General features: G+C 33.3%; 1 protein-coding gene across 1 annotated transcript in view; it reads right to left on the reverse strand.

Moving 5' to 3' along the window:
* TRDN (triadin) overlaps positions 1–24,200 on the reverse strand; it is a 304,482-nt gene extending 280,282 nt beyond the window's left edge. Inside the window, exons 1-4 of the mRNA XM_069489089.1 lie at positions 24,146–24,200; positions 23,835–24,044; positions 6,849–7,010; positions 5,736–5,768 (exon numbers count right to left, since the gene is read on the reverse strand). Of these exons, the coding sequence (XP_069345190.1) occupies positions 5,736–5,768; positions 6,849–7,010; positions 23,835–24,044; positions 24,146–24,200 (460 nt within the window). The remainder of the gene's footprint in view (positions 1–5,735; positions 5,769–6,848; positions 7,011–23,834; positions 24,045–24,145) is intronic.
* Positions 24,201–25,944: the final 1,744 nt, after the last annotated feature.

Raw genomic sequence — 25,944 nt, forward strand, 5'->3', positions numbered from 1 at the left:
TATAGATTATTTTAAATGTTGACATTTAAAAATAAAATTTCTACATCCCTTTTAAAAAGTTGTGTCAATGGACTCTAAGTACTATAATGTTTCGAGACCTCATTATCAATTTAAAATATACATCAACAATCTCTTTCTTTTTTGCTTTTTTTTTTTTTTTTTTGAGACAGAGTCTCACTCCAGCTGCCTGGGCTAGAGTGCAGGGGCGTCATCATAGCTCACTGCAACTTCAAACTCCTGGGCTCAAGCGATCCTACCGCCTCAGCCTCTTGAGGGAGTAGCTGGGACTCTACAGGCATGCAATACCATGCCGCCTAATTTTTCTATTTTTAGTTGTGACGGGGTCTCGCTCTTGCTAAGGCTGGTCTCTAACTCCTGGACTCAAGTGATCCTCCTGCCTTGGCCTCCCAAAGTGCTAAGATTACAGGAGTGAGCCACTGCGCCCCACCCAATAAGCTCTTTCTTAACATTTGGGAATTTCTTGTCTTTCCCTTTTTTCTTTAAATTCATATTTTCATTTCACCACTCACAAAATTTTATTCAAGAGCAAGATATTTTTATGCTTGGGAGAAAAATTTTTTCTCATCATACCATTATGATTCTCTAGAGAAAATGTGTATATATCGAAATTTAAAATTTTTTTCTATTCTGTGATTTCAAGCCATATAATATATTAACCTTTATAAGAATGTAAGAATCTAAAGGTTAATCTATCACAAATCTTCATAAACAATTATTAAACCTGAAAAGTACATTTTTTTTAGAACACCATGTCTTTATGAGATTAATGGAGCCTTAAAAATAGTTCAGGCATCTGTGGATAAATGTTATCTACAGCTAAAATAAGACAGAATTCATCAATAAAACTAGCCCTATTTTTTACTTTTAGTGATACAAATATTGAGAGCCCTTTAAACATCTACACACACACACACACACACACACACACATCTTAATTATGGCAATGTTATTCAATTTTTTGGTTTCCTTCCAAGTAATGTCAAAATAACATAAAGAACCAATAAGAAATGTATTTTCTATGATCTCTCAGCTGAGTAACTGATTAATGTCATTTTCAATTTTGTTGGAAACAAAGACTTGAAAAACACTTGGTTTGCAAAAGATTTGTTACTCTGTCCTCAGAGTCATTCATTTCCAGAATTTTGGGGAAGTAAAGATGCCTTATCAGACTTTCTAGATGACTGTTAGATAGATCTACTACTCTTACATAGTGGTACTTTGAATTAACAACATATTCAGAAAAGGTTGAGAAAAATAAAAATATTGTGAATTGTAATAATTTTGGATAAAATAATATTGTCTTATGTATTTTTAAATGTATTTTTTCCTTTGAATATATTTAATCTAAACCTTAGAGCTCCTGCTCACTTAATTTATGAAAAATTTTTCCCATGTTAAGTAAGGAGCAAAGCCACCTTTTGTTTACAAACTTCTTATCCAAATCAAACATTCTGTCAAAAAACTATAATTTTGTTTTCAATTAAAAAAGGTTTTAAATTATATTTTGAGAAAATTGTGAAGAAAGCAATAAATTTGCCACATATTTGGAAGATATGTTATTAAAAGGAGATTGAAAGATCAAAATACTGTAATGTGGATTTAATAGAATTAATTTATTTTATAATAAGTTATAAAAAGAAGAAAACCAATATTCTATTACATTTTTATTTATACTAATATCATGTTAGGCGTAGATAAAATTTTAAGCTGTTTATGAAACTAGAAGTATGATAAATACATTTGGTAATACTGCAACATACGTATGAGGGGAATATAAAACTCTGATGTTTTACTTTTGTGAATAATTAAATGTTTCAATGATAAAATAAATAACTAAAATAACTTTGTTAGCTATTAAAGTTAAATTTTATAATGTATTAAGCAAAAGATAATGTATGCTACATATGTACATACATTCATCCAACAGTTAGCATATAGTTTTATTTTTAATAGAAGGTAGAAAATACATATAATATAAATAATGTATATATTGTATATACTATATTATATACACACAGACACATTCACATATATACATACATATAGTTAATTGGTTCCACAAATAGTATATAATTTAATTTTTGTCAATAAGAGGTAGAAAATACTAAAGATTTTATATTAGATGAAAAAGATGAAGTTTGACTATAGATTAAATATTTCATAATATAGTTTCATAGGGTGTATTTTAAGTTCCTTTTTGAACAATACAAAATTAACCAGAAAGGAATCACAGAAATGTGGCATGCCTGGATTTATCCAATGCATCTTTAAAAGTTTAGTTGTTCCAGAAAGTGTTTAAAAGAATCACTAATCTACACGGCGTTGGTTGTTTCAAAGTTTGTTTTTTCCAAGTCAATGACACTTCCTAGGAACAAGTATTGAGAATAACTGAAAAGAATTGTTTGCATTCAAATTTGTAAAAGCCATTTTTAACTTTCACTATTTCCTACTGTTGTTTAACCTCTTGAGACTACCCCTCGATAGCAATGCACTTTCCCACATTATTCAGCTAAATAAGAAACAAATTAATTGAATGAAATTTGTCATTGCTTACATCACTCCATTCTACCATATCTTTGACTTTAGAACATCTTATCATAACACAGACTGCCATGTATGAACAGCGTGCTTTTCACTTAGCGGATGTATGTGTTAGATAGGGCTGGAAGGCCCACCGGTTAAGTGTCTTTTTGGTTGGCATTCTAGCAATTTAAAGATATGTGAAGGATATTTCTTTATCTTTTGAAGTGGAAGTAGTACAATTAAAAACTTGAGGATGTTCTCAGGCAGATCAATTTTAGGAAAGTATTCAAATGGCATTTGATTCCTTTAAAGCTATTTGTATGTGTGTACCCCTTATAAAGTGGGGTGTTAACATATCCATGATGTGTACTGCTCAACAAGACAGTTCCAGATATACAAAGTACACCCACTATACACAATGCATAATTTTTCCAGGATATGTGGTTTACAATGGTATTTGGTTTTTATAGTTATAATTTTTACATAATTACATAATAAAAATACACTATTTGCTAAGTTCTGTGTCTTGGACCTTCACGTTGAAATGTTTGGTAATAGAACCTAATATTTTAAAATTTTGACAAGTTGAAAAAATAAATATGTGTGACAAATATAAAGACACTAAGTACTGCATGTAATACCCTAAAGCTATATTTATGTATAACAACATAAGCCACAGAATAGCAGATTTTAAAATAGTATCCATATTAATAATATGTTTAATAATCAATTCTGCAACCCTGAGATTATTCCACATCAAATTAGAACTGCCAAACTTCATCCATAAATAACAAGCTGGTTGAATTTTTATTTTGGTAAGAATAGCAATAACTTGACAAATAAAACTAACATTTTAAGTGCATTTAAATAAAGTAGGTTGACACAAGGCAGTTGAATGAAAAATGCCACAGCCTGGTAATTTAGAATTTAAATATCAATAGTATAAAATGACTAAATATTGTTGAATATATATGAATTGGAAAGAATATTACTGAACAGTCATTTAGATGGATGAAAACCAAATGTTTTAAGAGATTATCATTCAGGATTACATAAAACACTACTTCTTAAATGAAAATTTTAAATATAAAAATGGATAAAATAATCCATGATGAGATAAGAATAAGCTCATAGAACTTCTTTCCTAATAATATTAAAAGCCTACTTTTAGATGCAGAATGTGTATTAGAAATGTTTTATAAAATGATATATATTATTGTAAAGCTCTCTTTGCCTTTATGTCTCCACAAAAGAAAAACATATACATAAAAAAATACTTACAATGAAATATATCTCTTTTAGTCCACTTTCAACTGATGTTTATTATTACATAGGCTCTGTACCCAAAGTAGGGTGTATAAGATGTTTACTTAAATGTCCATATTTTTCATATAAATTTGTGATAATACTATTAAGAAAATACATTCAGGTGATATTAAGTCAATTCTCTCAGTTTCAAGTATGGAATCCTTCAAGTCATTAGTGTACATGTATTTAACCACATATCAATTAGACTATTTTGACTAATAAGCATTTCTGACATTTTTAATACATATCCTAAACAACTATTTCATAGTTTTTCTGCTGAAAATTTGATTTGGTGAATCAAGGCAGTCATTTGAGAAACAGTAGTTAAATAGCTTTGTGTGGATTTGCAATTTATTCTACTCATTATATCAAAGTTAATTTTAGAATCATTTTAAAGAAAAATTTAAATCAAAAGAAAAGAAGAGATTTTTTATTAAATAGTAGATATTAATTTATGGAGAATATGACCTTATGATATTCTGTGAAATTCAATTTATAAATATAAATGAGAAAACATTATTATCTGCTTTGCCCTCCTCCATTTCCAATTTTAAAAAAAAGCACATGTGCACAAGCTGTTATTTCCAGATAATTACTAGCAGTTCACTTAAAGTTTAACTATGTTCTAGTCACCATCTGTTAGAGATCAGCTATAAAAAGACCCTATTTCTGATGTCTAGATGTTTATAGACTAATCTAGAATCTCTAAGCCTGAAATTGATGGCCGAAGTCTGTCTTGAGTTCTTGTGTCCTCATCCTGAATTCATGAGTCAAGAAACCCTTCCTATCTCCTCAGAAAGCTTTATAAAAAACTGATTTGTTTCTGGATGCCTTTAAATGAAAATTTCAAGTTGAGTTTCACTGGTTTAGCTCTTTTGTTGTTGTTGCATAAGCTACAAATTCCAATTTTCCAAATTAGCATACACTAAGTGAATTTTTAAGCCAGATAGTAGAGTAGTCATCCTCTGCTCTGGCAAGGCTGAAGCGCCAGGTTTGGACACCACTGTTTGAATCCATTGTAGGTCATGGGGGAAAGCAACAGAAACCAATGTGCTCTCTGGAGTAAATACTCTCTCAAGAACCTACTGTTAAACATGTGCAGCATAACTAAACCTTGACAATTGTATGAAGTCTGGCTTAACTGTTGGCTGTTCTCTAATACCAAATGTACTTCAGGATGGTACCACTTGCTCCCCATTTCCCCTTCCAAACATAGTTCCTACTACTTAGTGTAAAAATACCTGTCCCTCTGAGGTTCTTGCCCCATAGCTATATCCCTTTTTCCTGGGCTTATGGCTCTTATCATTTGGATTGTGACCACCCTGCTCTGTCACTGAAGGTCTTAATTATTCCTACAAGGAACCCCTTTACACCACAGCCAAGCATACCCAGGTGCCTCCACTCCTTGGGAATGACACATAATTCACACTGACTAGATATGCCCTTGCCTCCAACATTGCTATGCTTCTTGCTATCTCAGCTATCCTGTCCCATGGTCATCACCTAATATGCAAAGTATACTGACAATAAAATAATAAGAAAAAAATTTGAAATCAATAAATTTGTCTATGGTATGAGAATAAAGATCAGTGGCTACAAAATTATCCCCTCATTCCTAAAATTCCAACTCACATGGGTCTGTGTATAGATGGATTCATATAAATCTACTGAGGAAGGTATCCAAAAAATAATCAACTGCAAAATAGCGAGATCAGCTTCATTGGAAAAATTAAGTATTTTTTTTTTTTACTGACTGTGCATCTTAATATAATCATTAAATAAAACCTCTATTTTAAAATTAAATGAATAGAACTCAAGTAAAATATATAATCAACTTTACCATAAGAGAAAAGAAATTTTTTTCAAAAATGAAAACAACCTACCTTTTTTTTTCAAGGGAGGCTCCTCTGTTTCTCCTAAACCAAGACAAAAACAGTACATTAGAAAAACCTTTTAGCATCTTCACTATTTTCCCATTTCCTTTTCTTCAGTTTATTTAGAAAAAAAAATCTATTAGTTTTGACAATTATAGTCCTTATATTACTTTGCTTCCCAAATTCCAGTTTTTAAATATAAACTTTGTATGTACTTTTATTTGAGTTGGTTTCATTTTTATGAGTTCAATAAAATTGTGGCAGTGATCCAAATTATACATTATAGGTTATATATCATGTTAATTTCAGCTCTCTATTGTTCATCTTGACCTCTCAGTGGGGACAAAATAAAATATAAATTCAGACAAAGTTATAGAAGGGGCTCTAATACTAAGAGCTTTCTTGGTAGTCAAGGCTGAATATCTGATTCCTGATGACTAATACTCATCCTAAAATAATGTTATCTGAAAGACAGAATCACAGTGTTTTGTTCTTTTCATACCCATTCAATGGCAGTTTTTGTGTGGTTTGGCTTGGCTATTTTCTTTTATTCATTAATATATGAGAGAGCACGTAGGTTACATAATTGTTGTGACATTTAGAATGTGTCCCTCCGTTGTATAACTACCACCATTTGGTTCAATAAATTTACTCTTTGATCATACTTTTTAAGATTGCTTTCTACTATTTGACTATGAATATAACTTATGTGTATAAACATTTATATGTATTTTTAGTTTTACTGTTTTTATTTCAGTTTTCCTAGAGATAAACTTGAAAAATAGCTGGTATTTTTTTCCCCAAAAAAGTATACACATGTGAGTTTCTATTGTGAGTTTACAGTACTGCATTGTAAGACTTTCTCTACTATAATACTACTCTAATATGAGCATTTAATTTTGGCATCTTTGCCATAATGGCAGATAAGCTATAAATGGAAACCAAATAGTGACAAATTTAATATGTTTGGCAGCCTGTTGATATCATTTTACCACTCAGAAATGCACTCATTTTGGTTTAGCTTAACCCAAGTGCTCATTTGGGCTTAAACCTAGGCCAGCAACTGTAACACATGTCTAATGTTGGTCCTAGGAATTAGATATGTCTCTGTGCTCTTTATACCTTTATCAGTGTCCTCGTCCCCATCATCATCTTCTTCGTCACCTTCAGATGAGATGATATCAGACAACAAAGAAAAGAATCCATAGATCCAGTCCGTGGTTTCCTCCACAGCATCGTGTACGAGTTTTAGAGGATCTGAGCCAATCTTGGCAATAGAGCTTGCTAGAAGTAATCAAAAACAAAAGAAAAATATTTCAACCATTTCCAAATAACCTTTTCTTAAGCTGTTTTTCCTGATTTGTTCTTTTGACACAATGAATGTGTCAATTTTAACAATTTAAATATCCCTTGTCTATAATTTTTTGGTCAGAAACAGAAACTATATCTTGCCATAATATGTGCATGCATTCAATTAAAAATACAAGTTACCAGGTACTTCTGGTACCAAACATTATGAGGTTACCAAGAAATAAATTGCCTTTGGGAAGTTCATAATCTAAATAAGAGTTCAGCACAGGGAAAAATTAGGAATGAGTTTAAATAGTGTATATTTATATTGTCCAAATTGCAAATAAACCCTAAGTTATGGATGTTCAGGAATGAAAGAAATCATTTTGACCCATATTATACTGCATAGCATTATGGAGATGGCTCTATAAATTTTCAAACAATGTATCTAAGTTGATTAAAGTAGCTGTGGATAAATTAAGACTGATAAGTCCATTTATTATAATTTGTGATAACTCAGAAAGAATCTGGAATTGTCAAAGTAGTGATCATATCAAGTTCAAGCTAGATTAAATTGGATTTATTCCTGTTAAACATCTCAGTACCTGAAAAAAATACTTGGACATCTGGTAAACTTCAATGGACAGAATTAGGAAAACTGAAATCTATAAATCTTTCTTTATTTACATCCTTGGAGATATAAAATGTTTGTAAAATGAGAGATTAAATAATATAAAATCAAGCAAATTGATTAGGAACTTCCAAAATGTTGTTGTTCTAATTATATGAAAATTGCTCTGAAGAGGCAAGAGTAGCCTTTAAGATCTAATTGAAGAAGTGATCTACCTAAAAATATGGTATAAATTACACCTGCTTTTTCTCAATCTGTAATTAAATTTTAGAGCTATGTTTTCCTTAATTTTAAAAACTATTTTAGCTTTTCAGAGATTCTTCTCCCTTTGATATATTTAAGAGATGAGAATTATACCAATGTATTATCTTATCTAAAGGTCAAGTACCTCAAAATTAGGCTTTTACTCTGATTGAGATAGGAAGTCATTGAAAAGTTTGAGCAGAGGAATAAAGTGATTTGACTTATGAAACTCCTTTTGCAGTGTTGAGGAATGAAAGAATGCTGGGAGGAAAACAGCGAGGTGAGTAAGAAGCCAGCCGAAAAACAATCCAAGAGAAAAATAATGATGATTTTTACCAGGGTAGTAACAGTGTGTGTGGTGAGATGTGGTCAGATTCTAAATGTATTTCAAAGGTAGAATTAATAGTATATGCTTCCAGTGCAGCTATTAGATATGAGAGAAAGAGAGAAATCAGGATAACTTCAAGATTTTTGGTGTGAGAAACCGGAAGGACGGAAATTTTGTTTACTGGGTTGGGGGAGAACTGTAGAGAAATAGGGTTTTTGTTGTAGAAGGGAGCAGAAAAGCAGCTGAGTTTTAGACTTTTCAAACTGGAGTTGTCCATTAGATACCTACGTGGAGACATAGACATTTATGTAACTCATTATGATCTACAAAAGAGAAGTTCTACCTGAAGACAGAAACGTAGGAGTCCAACAGAGCACAGAAGGTATTCAAATCCATGATATGAATGAGATCACCAAGAGAGTGAACCCAGGAAAACTTCAACATTTAGAATATAGGGAAATAAAGATAAGTCAGGGAGATGGGCAGGAACCAGCAATGGATTCTGATAAAGAGAGATGAGAAAGAGACTGAGAGTCAGAGAGAGAGAGAGAGAGAGAGAGAGAGAACCAAGGCAGTATAGTGCACTAGGTATCAAGCAAATACGTTGTTTGAGGAGGATAGAGTAATCAACTGGCAAATGCAGCTGATAGGTCAAGTAAGATGAAGATTAAGAATGGACCTTTGGATTTAATGATGGGGGTGTCACCGGTGACCTGGAGGTGGAGTGCATCCAAGACCAAATGGAAAAAAAATGGAAGGTGAGTATATTTTCTGTAAATGATAGAGATTGGGTAATACTAGAAGAGGGACTAGGATCATAGTGGGTTTTTTGTTTTTGGCATTGTTCAAATGGGAAGCATATTCCAGAGATCATGCTGATGGATAAGACACCGTAGAGAGGGGGAAAGTGATATGAGAGAGAAGACCACTGAAGAAATTTGTAATTTTATGTTGTATTCTAGGGGATTTTTGGAGCACACAAGCTGTAAAATGCTGTTCTCAGGGAAGCCAATCTTCATGGTTCACTGATAATGTATCTTCACTCTTTGCATTCTATTTTACTATGTTCCACAGAGTTTTATGTGAGCAAAAAATAGTAGTCAGAATGGTAAGATTAAACCTTAAAGAAAGGAAATGAAATGGAATTTTATAATTGCAAGTGAGGATTTTAAAAGAATCATATGTAAGGAACTGGATTGTACTGGCACCATTAAAAGCATTTTTAGCACTGGTATATTTTATATCTAATGGGAGAATATTGAAAATGGGATTTTTATGATCAGAATAGATTGAGACTATTTTCCCATTCCTTTTCATTCTAAGTGTTAACTGAAGAACTTAACAATAAAATCCAACAAAATAGATTGAGTTTAATTATCCTTATGCTTAAATGTACTGTATGTACTTTGCAGACATACATATATTGCCTGGCTCTAAAATAGTAAGATCAGGCAATTTTTATGAAGTCAATGTTCCTGGCTTGAGACCAGCTTCTGATTTTCAGCTACTTGGATAACTTTTTTAAAAACCTAAAGGCATACACACACACACACACACACACAATTTAGGTAAGCTACTAGGTCTGAAGCTGATTCTTATTTTCTCTTTCAGGCATCCATCCAAATCATATCAATGGAAAAATGTTATACAGTGCAACTAAAACTTTTATGGATGTCTTATTTTTTAAGAGATACTCAGATAATTGTACTTTCTTATTTCTCATGTTTTTATAGGTTAAATCATATACACAACAGTGAAAATCATCATAAAAGTAACAGTAGGTAGGCACCATTCTAAGACCTTAACATGTATTAACTCACTTTTCCCTGTCAATAACCCAATGAAGAAGACATATTATTTTATCTCTTTTTTAAATATAAGAAAACGGAGGCACAGAAAATTTAAATAAGATAACTAAGGTTACAAAGCCAGTAAGTAATGGAGACAGATTTTGCACCCACCCTGAGATGACCAGAACAAGACTTTTAACTAATGTGCTATGTACTATAAAAAAAAAATCATAAATTCACAATGAGTTCTAGGGTAATATTTTGGTTAGGGAGATTCTACGAGGGGTTTTCTTGCTCTTAAAGGAGGAACAAGGACTTTGTCGAATGGGAACATAAAAGCCTGAAGCTCCTGCCATCATCTTGTAACCATGACAGTAGCTGACTCATTGAGGAAGGCACAATAAATGATAAAAATTGAGTCCATGATGACATTGCTGAGGCATTAAAGTCTCCGATGTTGGAATACCCTACCATCAATGCTTCTGTTATATGAGATAAAAAATATTTCTCAGTGTTCAAGTTACCCTTAATTGTGTCTTATATTTCTCATAGAAAAATACATCACTAATGCAGAGGAAACAGCTTTAGGTTACCTGTAGTCAATAATCGGATTCTTGGCACTGGTGAAAGAACACAAGAGAAGCAAGAGAGGCCAAGAAAAGTTTAAAGTTAAATAAGATTTTTATTTGCACTCTCTATTTGAAGCCAAACTATACACAGACTTAAAGTTTCTATTAATAAATGAGACTATATGAAGGAAATCAATGAGTTATTTTCTCTGCTTTCCTCCTAAAGAATCAAGTCCATTTTTTCACTATTATCTTTGACCATCAGCCTTACATTCTGTAAGTTATATCTGACTTTATTTATCTTTCATATACTGAGAAACATCAGCAAACAATGTTTACAAGCTTGGGCTCTGAGTTCAGACTGGTAGCATCCAAGTTCAGAATCCAGAGACTAAAGGAGAAACCAGTAACAATGATCCTGTCTTGATTTAAAATTTTGATATTTTCTTCATCATATGTTTTTGCATTAATTTTGAAGTTTTAAATATTGCATTGAGATATTTATTTTAATTACTGAGTTTTTTTGGAGGCCTCTTAAATTGTGTAACCAAAGAGTGTGCTTCACTCTTCTCTCTCTAGTCCTGGTACTTTCCCCACCTAACAGCTGTGTGATATTGAGAAGATTAACATTTACCATGTCTATAAAATTTATTGACAACTCTGCTTTCCCAGAGTTACTATTCCAATAGTAACCCTAGACCTTGACCCTTCATGCATATTATCCTTTTAATCAGCCTTTCCATTACTCTACGATATACCCAGTCCTGGCAAACAGCATTATACAGTGGAAAAAATGATAAAGCACTCTGCTTCAGTTTGCTGAACTGTAAAATGACAATAAGCATAATAATATTTAGCTCATAAAGTTCTTAGGCGTATGATATGAGAAAATACATACAAATCACATGGTACCACGCCTGGTAGGTAGTAAATGTTGGTGTGAAGAAATAAGCAAGACTGTCTGTTGAATGACCCCCAGCCTCTTTTGAGTTTGCTAACCAGGACTAAGTGCCTCCCTTCCCCTCAACAGGAGGCCTGTGAATGATATCAACTTCTCCCAGGGTCTTCAAGTGCTACAAAACTGCAGTTTCCAGTATTCCCTTAGGTTCTTGGCATCTAAACGCTGACTGCATGGCACTCAAACCCAAATGATTTACCCACAACTATATTGCTGCCTTTATGCTTTTCTCTTCAAAGGAAGGAGTAATTCAGAGGTGGGGTCTCTAGATTTTCCCACCTGCATCTATCTGAGCCACTCTACAGGATGGCAAGAAAACAGGGGTCCCAGGCATCTTCTGACCCTCTGCCTATGAGTCTCTGGCTGCACCACATGGCACTTATTGATGCTCACTTAAGTTCACTGTACAGAAACTTTTTGGTATAAAGCACCTAAGGCAGAACAAATGATCTAGTAAATGCTAGATAATTATCGGCTCAATTTTCATAATTATTTAACTCAAACATATGGCAGTGCTCCATAAATGTAGGCTGCTATAAATATTACCCAGAGATCACTTAGTCACTATGTCCTCACAGCCAACCTTGGCAGGGTCTATGAAATCCAAGCACTGCTTTCATAAGGACTCAGGAAACAACTAACGCTTGCTCCTGATCTCCCAGAAAATATTCAGATCCAAATATTTGGAACTAAACTGAAGTAAGGATATTTTTCAATGTCATAAGTGTAACCAAACTAGGTAAACAAATAAACTGTGTGTATGTTGATGTGTGTACCTTGCACATAGTAGTACTTAATATGAGGTGGCTAAAAAAATAGCAATTCTTCTTCCATGACAATTATTGAGCATTGATTGTGTTCAATACCCTATCTTAAGTGTAATATAATGAGCATAGTCCTGCTGTTGCTATTTAGGTGGTTCTAATTTTGATGTGTAAGGAAAGTTGCTTAAATATATAGAGAGGTAATTTTCTAGATCTAAAGAAATTCTAATTTAAGTGACTAGCTTCTCTCTCCTTTTGTAGGTAAGTGAAAACTTTTTCTTCTGTTGGTGGAATTTTGATCAAGTTAAGAAAAATGTTAACAAATTGTGCATCATTTAATATCCCCTGAGTTACATGACAATGTTTGCTTAAATTACTGGGAAATTACTTAGTCTTTGTCTTTGAGGCTAAACAGATTTCTAGGCTACAACTTTATGATTGCCAAACAGAATTTCAGATGTGTTTCCTCATTCCTGAACCATCCCCTAAAATGTGAAGAAGGAAAACAGATTAAAAACAAAAGATTTTTAAAAATCTAAATCACATGTCAGTACACATATAAAGCAATGACCATCTCTACTGAGTTCACAGGTTTGTGATACTCAGAAATACAGCAGTGAGAATGTGAATGCATTCAGTTGAATGCATTTGAAACAGTTTAGGCTCAAGGTTTGGCATCATCTATAATAGTCTATTATTTCCTAAGGATATAAGGTAGAATGCTAATTTAATTTATTTTTGAGCAGAGCACATTTGAAACAAAAACACTCATGGTAAATTTAAAGGCCCTCTGAATCTCTGGACCTTGGAGTTTCCAGCATCAACAATTTAAAAAGTAATAAACAAAATATTATTTAAAAAATAATAAACAAAAATATGTGCTGTTATATTTATTGTGAAATTTAGTGTCTTCCTCAAAGTGATGTTTACTCAAGACATTGTACTTCAAAGCTTTTTAGGTCCACTATGAAGTAACTTAAAAACAATTTCTCATAGGTCGGACCAGGTGTCTCGAGCATGCTCAGTTGAATTCGATGATGTCAAAACTGCCATCTTTAATTTTCATCATCACAATGGACGGGCTTTCAACCTCTTAGAGTGAAATGCCTTTTTTTTCCTTTTATGAACTTATTGTTTTCTTATTCTGTACTTTATTTCAAATTCAAAATAAAGCCAAAGCTAGAGAAATAAGTAACACATCTTAAGAAGTCAAGGATTCAAGAAATTGTTGATGCAACTCCTATATTCCTTTATATTCAACCCCTATAATGAGTTTATATCCTGCCAGTAGAAGTTTGTAAAGGCATACTACTGGAATTACATGCTTTCTTGTTATTTTTTCTTGAAAAATGCAGGAAGAATGGCTATATTTTTGTAATATTGCTTCAGTTCCAGAAGCAACACTTGGTATTTTGGTATCTGACAAGCCACTTTTGTTGTAACCAAAATAATGATGATCGATGGTCCAAAAGTCACTTTTAAAATATAGCTTTTCCACCCAGGAAATATTTTAAGAGAGGCTTATTTTCTGAGATTCTCTCTTTTTTTTTTTTTTAATTTCATCTTGTTATGGGGGATACAGAATTGCAGGTTACATACATTGCTCCTGTACCGCCTTTCCCCCCAAGTCAGAGCTCCAGGCGTGTCTGTTCCCCAGGTCGTGCGCATTGCACCCATCATGTAGGTATATATCCCTCCCTTCCCCACCCCCCCTTCCCGAGTCAGCACCTTCAAGCGTTACCATTCCCCAAACGGTGCGCAATGCACTCATTGTGTAACTCTACTTACTCTGGCCCTTTAAACTTATTTATAGTAGAGGGTTAATTGAAGAAGACCTGGCTAATAGAGATTTGAGAGGAGCAATGGTAAAAATAATACTAAAATGTATATGTGGAGGCCGATGAAAATTAAATTCAACTGCTGAACTATATGCTTTGCATTGGATAACTTTGTTTACAGTACATAATATTATTTCAAGGATCCTCATATGGACAAAAAGGTGAAATTCAAGCCATGTGGTAAAATTTCTTTGGAATTGAATATGTAGGTTAAAATAAATTTTTGTATCTATTTAATTAACACTTTATGATTTAGGAAGAAATACAAATATTAGATCATTTAAGTTCAGACTAGGTAATAGGTTGTGAAATAATTTGTGAAATTCTTCTATAGAGCATCTTTCAGATGGTTTGTAAGAGAAAAATATGATGAGACCTTCCTTTCATATATTTAATGTCTTGTTTTACAAGTGAGTAAATACCTTCATATTGCCATACTTACAAATAGATGTTATATTTTAAAAGGAGGACACTTAAAAAGTTGTGTACAATTACCTGCACTGAATTACATAAGCACTTTTAACTTTAAAACCAAGTGTCTCTAAATAATTTTTCATTCATTAGATTTTTTAACATGGAAGATTTAACATGGATTTTTAACATACATAGAAGTTGGCATTTCTTGGAGTCCATTATCTTTACCCTCTAAGAACATTCCTCAGAACACAGTGAAATAAAAAGTTGGATTAATGAAATTCCTATGATACTACTAGTATTAACCTTACTGGGAAGATCCATTTTATGAAACTTATAATTGAGATGTATTTTTCTGTTCTTTTTTTCCTTTCAGTCTCTCTCCCTCTGCCTCTCTCATCATCATATTCTCTTTTTTTTCCTCTCTCTCTCTGTTCCCCCCTCTCTCTCTTTCTCTGCCTTCCCTCAGATGTCTGGATACTACCCATATTATTAATAGATTATAATAACCAGTCTTTCTCCCTCCTTTAGTGAGTTCTCTGGTCTTTTGTGCCCTCCCCCAAAATCATATGTTGAAATCCTAACCATAAGTTTATGGTATTTGGATTTGGGGACTTTGGGAGGCGATTAGGTCATGAGGGCAAAGCCAACATGAATGGAATTAGTGCCCTTATAAAAGAGGCCTACTAGAAATCAGCCATCCCTTCTAGGATGTGAGGACACAGCAGGAAGTCTATGAGCTGAAAAGCAGGACCTCACCAGACACTAAATCTGTTGGCAACTTGATACTGGACTTTCCAGCCTCCAGAACCATGAGAAATAAATTTCTTTTGTTTATAAGCTACCCAGTTTATGGTATTTTGTTATAGCACCCCAAACAGACTAAGAGAGTGAGAATCATGAAAAAAATAAAATAAAGGGTGGGATGCAAAACTCCTGAAGTACATTGGATTCTAAAAGATAAAACCCATTTGATTTGCGATTTTGAAAAAAAATAAAATACTTGCAGATGTTGGATATTTAGATGCTTTTAAATCAAAGAAAAACTAGGATCCTGATTTAAAAGCACTTTTGGTGAGCTAATTGTTTTATTGACTGCAGAAGGAAATGACTGTCACTTTGCTAATCTACATTTGAATAGTCATACTGTGGCTCCAATCCTTGCCTTTCAATATCTGAGGCATGGGCATTTTCCCTCTGCTTTTTAAAACTTTCTCAATTAAAATTTTCCCATACTCATCTTTACTATTAACTTACTTCAGTAGTTTAGAAATGTGCACTTGTATGCAACCTAATGAAATTAAACACAAGCCTCCTTCGTTAAAATTTTGTGGTTATTTCAATACATAATAGTTTCATGACAATGTTTCTAAGTTGCTCTTTGCTTTTGTTCAACTGTTACTTTTTGAGTCAAAAGGAATATTACTGAATGCACATAGATATACACTTCACCTCTCTTTCTCAAAATGACCCCAATCAACCAATTTTTCACCAGCAAAATTGTGCGGCAGATGTTTAAACCTGGAATATTTCCAGCTAACTGGAGCTGGACCCATGTCAAATAACGGGCACTTTATAGTCCAGAGCAAAATCACAAACAACTTTAGACTTCTTTTACCCATGTCAAGTATTTTTTTTTTTTTTTTTTTTTTTTTTTTTTTTTTGAGACAGAGTCTCACTCTGTTGCCCAGGCTAGAGTGAGTGCCGTGGCGTCAGCCTAGCTCACAGCAACCTCAAACTCCTGAGCTCAAGCGATCCTCCTGTCTCAGCCTCCCGAGTAGCTGGGACTACAGGCATGCGCCACCATGCCCGGCTAATTTTTTCTATATATATATTTTTAGCTGTCCATATAATTTCTTTCTATTTTTAGTAGAGGTGGGGTCTCGCTCTTGCTCAGGCTGGTCTCGAACTCCTGAGCTCAAACGATCCGCCCACCTCGGCCTCCCAGAGTGCTAGGATTACAGGCGTGAGCCACCGCGCCCGGCCCCATGTCAAGTATTTACATGAAAATTCGGTAATCATATTATACTTTTATTATGTATAAAAATTGTGGCCATTATATAAATTGAAAAATGATTAATAATTTGCTTTCCACTTCTTAAAAAAAGCACATGTTAAATATAAACAACATTTGAATGTTATGCATATAATAAGGAATGGGAAAACAAGTTTTTTATAGGTTTATAGATTTCTATAGATTTGTTTCCAAGCTAACATTCAACAGAATTAATTTTATTGTAATATAAAAACAGTTGAAATATCATAGTACTCCAGTTAGATGACTTACTTGAATAACTATATTATAAATTTAACAAACCAGTGGAGAAGAGATAATATAGCAGTTACCATATCCTGCCTAATCATTTAATAAATATTTGTTTTATCAAGTCAAAGTTTAGTTTTGGAAACTCTTGGCTACATTATATATTTATTCTCTTTAGCTATTCTAAGGCTCAATGTTAGCTGAGGAAATAATTTTCAAGTTCTTTTCACCATATGAAAATGTGGCATATAGTGCCATGACTTATATCTTTACAAACATTATGTAAGTTAATAAACCATTTGAATGGTTCTTATGCTCCCTCAACATGAAATAGAATATTTTAATCACCAAATTTCTATTGTGTAATTGGTAGAATTTATGTATATTCACATGATATTTAAAACTTGGAACTCATGTAGGCAATTCATCTTTTGAAATATGCCTATTCATCTTTCTGAAGCGTTGAAATATGCTTAAGATCATAAAGATTAAATTAAAATAGTGCTAGCTACAATGTATCTAACAATTACTGTGTGCCACTCAGCAATTCCAAGTGTTTTATATATATTAACTCATTCAATGCTCACAGCAACCATATGAAGCAGGTACTACTCTTACCCACAGAGGATGAAACTGAGGCACAGGAGAAGTAATTTGCTTAATGTTATAAAGCTGCTGATTGGTAGAGTCAGGTGTCCAACCGAGTGCTCTGGCCCATTGGGGTTGCATTTAGCTACTGTGGTTCTGGTCTTGAAGCCCATGTGTTCTTTAGTGGTTATTATTTCTTGTGTTTTTGCTTGCTTTTTGCTTGTTTGCCTGCTATGTATGCCAAACAGATTAGTGAATAACTTCTGTTTAGATCATATAAATTTTATAGAACAATATGTGTCTGGCAGTAAGCAGAGCAAGTGAAATAATAACATGAATTAAGACAATCCTTACCTTTGAGATGCTTACAATATGATCAGGGAGACAGAGCTTTGAAAAATATTTTAAATGTAAATCTTAGCACTATTGGTATCATTGTAAGCTAATATTGTATAAAGTAATTCTTTGCTAATTACTGCACATTTGGAGTGTATTCATTTACTTATTTACTCATTCATTCTTTCATCTCCACATTCATTCAAATGTTTATTGAGTTCATGCTTTGCGCTAAACACTTCTAGGCACTAGAAAAATCAAGTAAATGAAACAATTCCCTTACAAACCTAACAGATCAGTGGAGAAGAGAGATATTAAAAAAGCACGCCCACCCTATAAAGATATACAACTATTATGTACTCAAAATAGTTAAAAATAAGAGAAAATAGAAAAAAGAAGTAAGGAAAAAGAAAGTATGCCCTAATAAATGTTGAATTTTATCAAATTTTTTTATGTTTTAAAAATCACACCCAATTAAATATATACAACTTGTAATAACTGCTATGAGTAAACAGTAAATGATATAATGAGGAATTAAGATAGAATGACTTTATTTTCATTGGAGGTTCAGGAAAGGATTCTCTAGGGAAGTAAATTTAGGCATAGCACTGAAGGATATATAAAGACTGGTCTTTCAAAAACTAGAGTAGTAACATCTGGTACAGTTTATAATTGTATTCATTTTATAGATAAATTTATAAATCCCAATATAAGATCTCATTTGCTAAGGTTCAAATGAGTAGTATTGAGCATTGGTTTCAGACTTTTGGATACCTTAACCCTGAAATCTACCACCATGAAAAACTGGGAGTTCTTGCATAGAATTGCCAAATTTTTATTTTGTAAAATAATTACATTTAAAAACAATATCTGGTTTTATCATAATTTCAAAAGAGAATGTTAAGACTAAAAATGTAGGAACATATAATCTAAGAATTAAGAACTCTTCTTTAAAATGAATATATTTTTCTTTATCTGTTTCCTCATTTCATGTGGTATCAATAACTTTTATTAGGGTCTGGGAATCGTTGAATTATAGAGCTCTCTGCTTCCTTAAAGCACCTACAAGCAGACTGGAGTTGGGTAATAAAATGCATCCTTTTAAGTGTAGTGACCAAGAGGACCAAATAGGCCTGGGACACTGATCACAAAATATGGGATTTGAGATAAGACTTGAATCAGAGTAAGAAGCACATAAAATGTCAACCATTCTTGAAAACTTAGTACACACAAGAACAGACAGTGTTTAAAATGTTGCATTTAGTGTCTCAGTCTTTCAAGTCTCCTAAAATGTAACAACATATTCATATATAAAGGTATATACACACACATCTCTATATAAAGAGAGAGATATATATAATATGTAATTAAATATTGAATTTTTACTTTCTGACTGACTTTAGGCCTTCTCTAAATGATTTTACTCTGCTAAGCTCCTAGCCTGACAAACAGTGCACCTGCTTAACTGGGCTAAGTGCCAAGAAATGAAAAAAAATATCAGGGAAATTAATTTCCAAGAGCGGTAGATAAATGGCACACCTCATTAGAAAATCTATTTAAAAGGCACATCAGGAGATGGCTGCAAGACTTTCATAAGAAATTGATGCTTCGTACCATCATGTCCTTTCTGGCTCTCTTCTCAGATTACTGATTTTACTTACCAGTAATAAGATTTAAATTCAAGTTACATTTAACGAGTGCCTCCTCTGTGCCAGGCACGTATGTTTTACACATATTATCTTATCTAATTCTCACAAAGTTGGTTTGAAACAAGTATGTTTTGTAGAATGCTCACAAAAATTACCAAATGTGTTTTGAGACAGAGTGGCAAAACTATATAATGATATTTTTTTTCTCATATGGATGAAGATGCTAATGAACTACGATCCTTGTTCTTAGGCAAGAAAAGCTAAGAATTACTACAATTTATTCCTGTATGTTCTGAACTAGGGGAAAATCATTAACATCCACTAAAGCTTTAGTGTGCATTCATTTAAGATTCTATTTTTTTGCACTTCCTATCGTTTAGAGAGAAAATTGTCCCTTCATAAATAAGGCAAAAGAAGTTTGTAAGGACGTTCAACCAAAGCCCACAAATTCTGGTCCTGAAAGAGTTATAAATAATCAGGGCACCCCTCCATTTTCTGGAAGGGCTACTTGGCTGAATCTGTAAAGGTTTTGGGGTGAGACCTCCAGCAGCTCTTTTGACCCCTTAGCCTCAATTTACTAAGACAGCAATGTTGCTCTGCCCACTTTGGGGTTTCTGAAAGCATTCGTCTTTCAGGACAGAACTAAAGGCAACATGGTGGATAATAGGGTGATCACACATCTTGGTTTGTGTCTCTTGTCCTGAGGTGAATATGAATTGCTCTCCATTTCATTCTCACAAGTATCCTGTTTTGGATGATAAATTCTATTAGTTGTCCTATACAGTGGCTTTGTACGCTGTCAAATCACTAAGCTGGTACTACAGTTCCCAGAATTCCCTTATATGTATGTTTCCAGGTAGCAGTTGGACACAAGAGAAATTTATGCTAGCTTTGCAAGGCAAAAGGGAAGTAATACTGAAGCCATTGTTTATTCTTTGAAGGTTGGTATAGGGCAGGTGCTTTTGCAGCTCATGCACCGGATCGCAGATATGCCGGTTGCCCTTGTTAATGTGTGTAGATGGGTGGCAACAGCTGCACATCTCTCCAGCCCCCACCAGGCAGGCTCTTTCAGCATCTCCAAATCCTGGCCAGGTGTGTGTGCAGTTCTGTGGTGAAGGGCGCCAACTGATCCTGTAGCTCACCCACATCATCATAATTTGAAGCGGTAAGAGACAAATGTGGGTTCTAGTTTGTCCCTGTCAGTTCCAGTTTGCCCTTAGTCTTCCCTATTCTGTGCATCTGCCCTTCCCAACTTCCACCCTGCTGACCTTCAACTCAGTGCCAGACCCATTGCAACAGCCTTACGTAGATGGCTTAATCGGCTGCCAGGAATTCACAAGCCATGTAATAAATCCCCTGTTCTATATCATGCAGAGTGATTTGGCTACTCTGATCAAACCCTGACAAATACACCATAGTATTATTTGAATATTGTTTGGATATTATATTAATATTTAGTGAAAAATGAAGGGCGGGTGAAATCTCTTTTCCAATTTATCTGGTGCCCTCAAATTTGTCTTATTTGATAAGAAGCATCAAAGTCACAGATTTTGCAGCATAGAAAGCAAGGCACTACCCCCATTTCACAGACAAGCAAATACGTTTCTAGCCATGCTACCTTATAGGTTATAGAGCTGTAGAGTGAACCCAAATTTTATGAAAGAAGCACATAAAAGCCAATTTTGCACGTGACCCACAGTAGATAATACAGTGGTAAACCAGATCAAATTCTGTAAGGAATTGTGAAGGTTGCCCAGAGAAGAATCATTCTTCTCAATTCAGTACAGTATGTGCTTATGAAGATAGATTTTCATTCCTCTATGAACATTTTTTTAATGGCTTTAAAGTATTTACCTACTTTTCTAAAGTGCTGGAGAGTAATTTAAGACCCAACAACAGCTGCACTGACTCTCTGGCCTTCAGAATCATTTCCAGCATGCTTTCTTCTACCTCTGGCCTCATATTTTAAACAATAGCAATTACTTATTTCAAAGACTATTGTGTACCACAAAAAACTCATAGTGATGATAATATTAATCCCTAGCAAAAGTTTGAATTGTATCAATTCAAATTTGATGTTAAAATTAACATCAAAAACATAAGAATATCATTTACATTTTGAAACTCTTATTAAAGTAATAATTTATTTAAACTTTAGAACCAAATATGATCATAAATTATAGTTCTTTAATTTTTAAAATAGATGTATTTTAAGAATTGAATGTAAATCTAATATTTGTAGAGTTAATGATTTTATAAGTACTACAGAAATTACTGCTAGAAAAAATTTGTTCTTTTTTTATAAAATGCACAGCTACCTATGTTTAGGTTTCCAGATTAGGCGACTGGAATGGAAAGCAGACTTACAATCCACAGTAGAGCTTCCACTGGACCAGTGTAACTAAGTGCTATGGACAATGCCCGTGTTGCTGGCATTTCATCAGATAGCGAAATACTGTGGTCCATGTAGGCTCAGGGAAATAAAAGTTCCTAGAGTAATGTAACCAAGTGTTTTTCACTTAGAATTCTAGGTCATAATTTTATATTATAGGCATTTCAACTGTATTTTTTAAGAGCCTACATTACACTATATACTAAAATTATTGCCTATTTAGAGCAGACAGTTATGGCTCTGAATGAATAGCCTTTTTGGTTTGGATGACAGCATCAGACTTCTACCTGTTAGATGAGGTCCACTTTAGTCCAGCTACCAGTGATACAGCTGACAGTCATCTCAACCACACTCCCATGCCAACAAACCCAAATAACAAAGTTCTATGATTTCACCATATTTATATTGCATTTCTTTTGACATCTGTGGCATAGCCATTTCCTGATGTATATAGTAAATACCAGATAAGTAATTAAGTGAGTAAAATCCATAATGAGAAATAGGGAATCCCTGACTATATAGAATGTCATTTATAGTACTTATAGTAACTGATCTCTACTGATTCTACTCCTGTTGGAGAAAGAAAATAGAGGAAGGAAGAGTATATATGAAAGAACACATTAAAAGGTTAATGAACAGCAAGAAACCTGAAATCCAGAGAAGTCATTAAACCCCTTCTAGAAAGGGACAGAGTGTTATGGAAAGGAAGGTAACCTTTGTTGGACGTTGGCCCTCAGTCTGCAGCCCCAGACTACTACTCTCTCTTCTGCAGAAGTGTGTGTGCTAAGCTACCTACTGAAGACAGGACAACTGACCTTCTAATGACTCATCAGAAACCAGTCCCCAGTACAATCTAGCTCTTCCTTATTTGTGAGTAGTTAAGGCTGTCTCCTAATGGGGATGAGGCCAAGGCTTTCTTATCTCTGGGTTGTCTCTGCTTAATGGAGGAGCCTGGTCTAGGATGAAGGCCTGGCTCAGCTCTTTCACCCCACCTCAGGAATGGGGTTGGGATCTTTCCTGCCCTGACCTCTCTGTATCTTAAGTGTTCTGATAGTAAATTCAATTGTCTGCAATGTTACTGAAGTAAATGAATTATTTTTAAATGTTAAGTAAGCAAATAAACCTTAGCCCATCTACTGTTTGGGAAGATCCTGCTGTGCTGGAGGGAGAAATAAAATTTGAATCTTCATTCCTCAAAAAAAAATAAAATAAAATAAAAGGTTAATGAAATATTTTTGCTTGGGGTAAAAAGTGATAAAATGAATTAATTCATCTTGTCATTTAATGTTTATTAAGTACTTGGCTGATTCCCTTTCTCAGAGGACTCACCATTAATAGAGAGTTCCAGATATGAAAATAGATAAATATAATTTTTAAAATATAAAAAGTCTTTGGACAAAGAGAAGTACAGTGTACTCAAAGACTGGATGGGCCATAAAGAAAATCTATTCTCTAACTTGTATTAGTCCTATTTACTCCAAAACCATAAGGACACATAACACTCAAGATTTAGTATTTCATTATAATTAAATCTGGGAAAATCCTTTTAACATTTCTTAATTTCAGAAACTCAAAATGGGAGGTTTAGTGGGAGGAGCAAAGAGTATGTCTGGAAAAGAAGGTTGGGGCCAAATGACAGAGAGACTTAAAAATGCTTTATAATATCTTCCATTTGTCCAAAAGTCTTTTGTTTGGTTTGGTTTCATATTGTCAAGTGTAAAGCCTATATATTATTCTTTATTAATGCTTGATAAAGTACCAGTCCCAAAACTTAAATCTCCACACTAGCTTTTTAATCAGTATTTTTATAAAATTGCAACATTTAGCCTTTGTTGAGCTCTAAGATAAGAATATCAAGGTCATTTGAAATCAATGAGTACAACAAAGAAAGAAAATAGAAAGAAAAGAGGAAGAAGCAAATTGATTTCAGTGACCCTCAAGCACATTCGTGGGATGTTTTATTTCTTACACTAAGATAGTGTGAAGAGAAACAAAACCAGAACTGGGGAAAACATTGTTTCCTTTAACCTAAAAGCCAAATTTTGTGGGTCTTACCTGAAAAGTTTTTGTAATCCACTAAATCAAACATAACAATGGCAACAGCTGACCATGTGATTATCAGAGCAATGACCAGAAGCCAGGCTGCAGGGGAGCTGAATGTCGTCACTATGTCTTCTGTGACTGTCCTCTTCAGCACTTTTCCAGGGGATTTGGGCACAGATCCATTTTTGCTGTCTATCACAGTCGTGGTTGTAGATACATTTCCTAATCAAACATTCAAAAAGGAAAATAACATTTAGAAGATAGAGTCAAATATTGATGACAAAAAACACAAACTATCCGGGTGTTTTGTAAGCTGTTGGTACCATTTTCTCTACTAGAACACAACTCTTCAGTGGCAGGACAACCCTCCCTGCCCATTGCTACATTATGTCTTCCTCAGCTTTTATTCTTCACTCTGAAACCCATGTGCTCATATAATCAGCATTTCTCATCTCCCAAGTCCTCTGGGTGAGAATCAAAATCAGTCATAAAATACTTTAAATGGATGAAACATCTTCTGGATATCTTGGTTTAACTGCATAATTGACCCTTCTAATTGAAGTCATTCCTGTTTTTTTGTTGTTATTGTTGTTTTGGGTTTTTTTGGGGGGGGGCGGGTAGGGACACAGAAGATCTAAGAGAATAATGTTGGGAAATCTTATCATATCCAGTAACTTTTTTATTACTGATTTTAAGAGTTTACGTGCTCATCAGAGAAATTTGAAAAAATATAAAATAACAAAATAAATGGATAGGTAAATATCAGTTTTAATCTCACCATCCAGAAATAACTACTGTCAACTTGTTCTATTTGCACATAATCTTTTGGACATACATACAAATATATAAATATGACTTATTTGACAAGTCATAATCACACTACCCTTCATGTTTTTTAACTAGGCAATATATAATAAACATGCTCTCTTATTATGTATTTCTTAAAATACCATGTAAATGGCTACATGGCATGTAATTTTATGACTGTGCATAATTTAGTCAAAAAAACTTTCTACTTTGGGACGTGGAAGAAATTTTCTCAACATAGATTAATATTTGTGCTTTTATGAGAAATTCCTAAATATAGAATTTTTGGGACAAATAACACAATCTCTTTATGCCATTAGAGAATATAAATATATATATATATATGTATTTGAAAGTTAATGTATTTTTGAAAATTATATATGCCAATAGTCTTGTTACCTTATACTTGACAATACTAAGTATTACCAGTGTTTAAAATATTTGCAATCACATAAGAGGAAATTTTAGTTTTATTTGCAATGTTTTGATTGCTAGAGATGAGCTTTTTATATGTTTATTTTTCCTTCGCATTTCTTTCCTTACAGATTTTTTTTTTCTCCATTTTCCTATAAACCTCCTTTTGGTTGTTTATAAAGTTGTAGCTACACATACACATAAGATGATAAGACTTTATCTAAACTTTATGTTGTAATGTTTTCCTTTGACTGTTTACCTTTTCCTTTTAACAGTTTTTTTATATGCAGAATGAACATTTAATACATTTGTAACTCTTTCATTTTTCTCCTATAAAGTTGCTGCCATTCCATTGTATTGCTAGAAAGTCCCCCTCAAGAGAGAGCAGACATATCTGATTATCTTCACTACCCTTGACTTATTGAAAGTTAAATCTAGAGGTAACTTAGAGATCATCTAAAACAATAATTTCATGTTACATTTAAGAACAATTAAAGATCAACCAGAAAATTAAAATGATTTTCATAGCATTTTTAATCCCAGATTACACAGATGTGCAGTAAATAATTGAATACTTAAGAGAAAAAAGTCTCTACCAATTCACATACTTTTGCCAGAAGCATAGATAAAATATTTTCATATATACTAAATATGGATGGCATTGTCTATAATAATTTAAGAATTACATATCAAGAAAGAGAAAATTTTCATTAATCATATTCTAATATACATGATTACATTGTTTCAATTTTATTATTCATTTTAAATGAACATTTCTATGTGTTGTATAGAAAAAGCAAATCTAAATTTTCAAATTTCCTTAACATTTTTCGTAAACTTGATTTCACCTAACCAGAAAGAGTAGCTGTAGTTACTCTTAGAATGTGCTAAATAATAATAG

The sequence above is a fragment of the Eulemur rufifrons genome, chromosome 15, assembly GCF_041146395.1.
Source record: "Eulemur rufifrons isolate Redbay chromosome 15, OSU_ERuf_1, whole genome shotgun sequence".
Taxonomy (NCBI): Eukaryota; Metazoa; Chordata; class Mammalia; order Primates; family Lemuridae; genus Eulemur; species Eulemur rufifrons.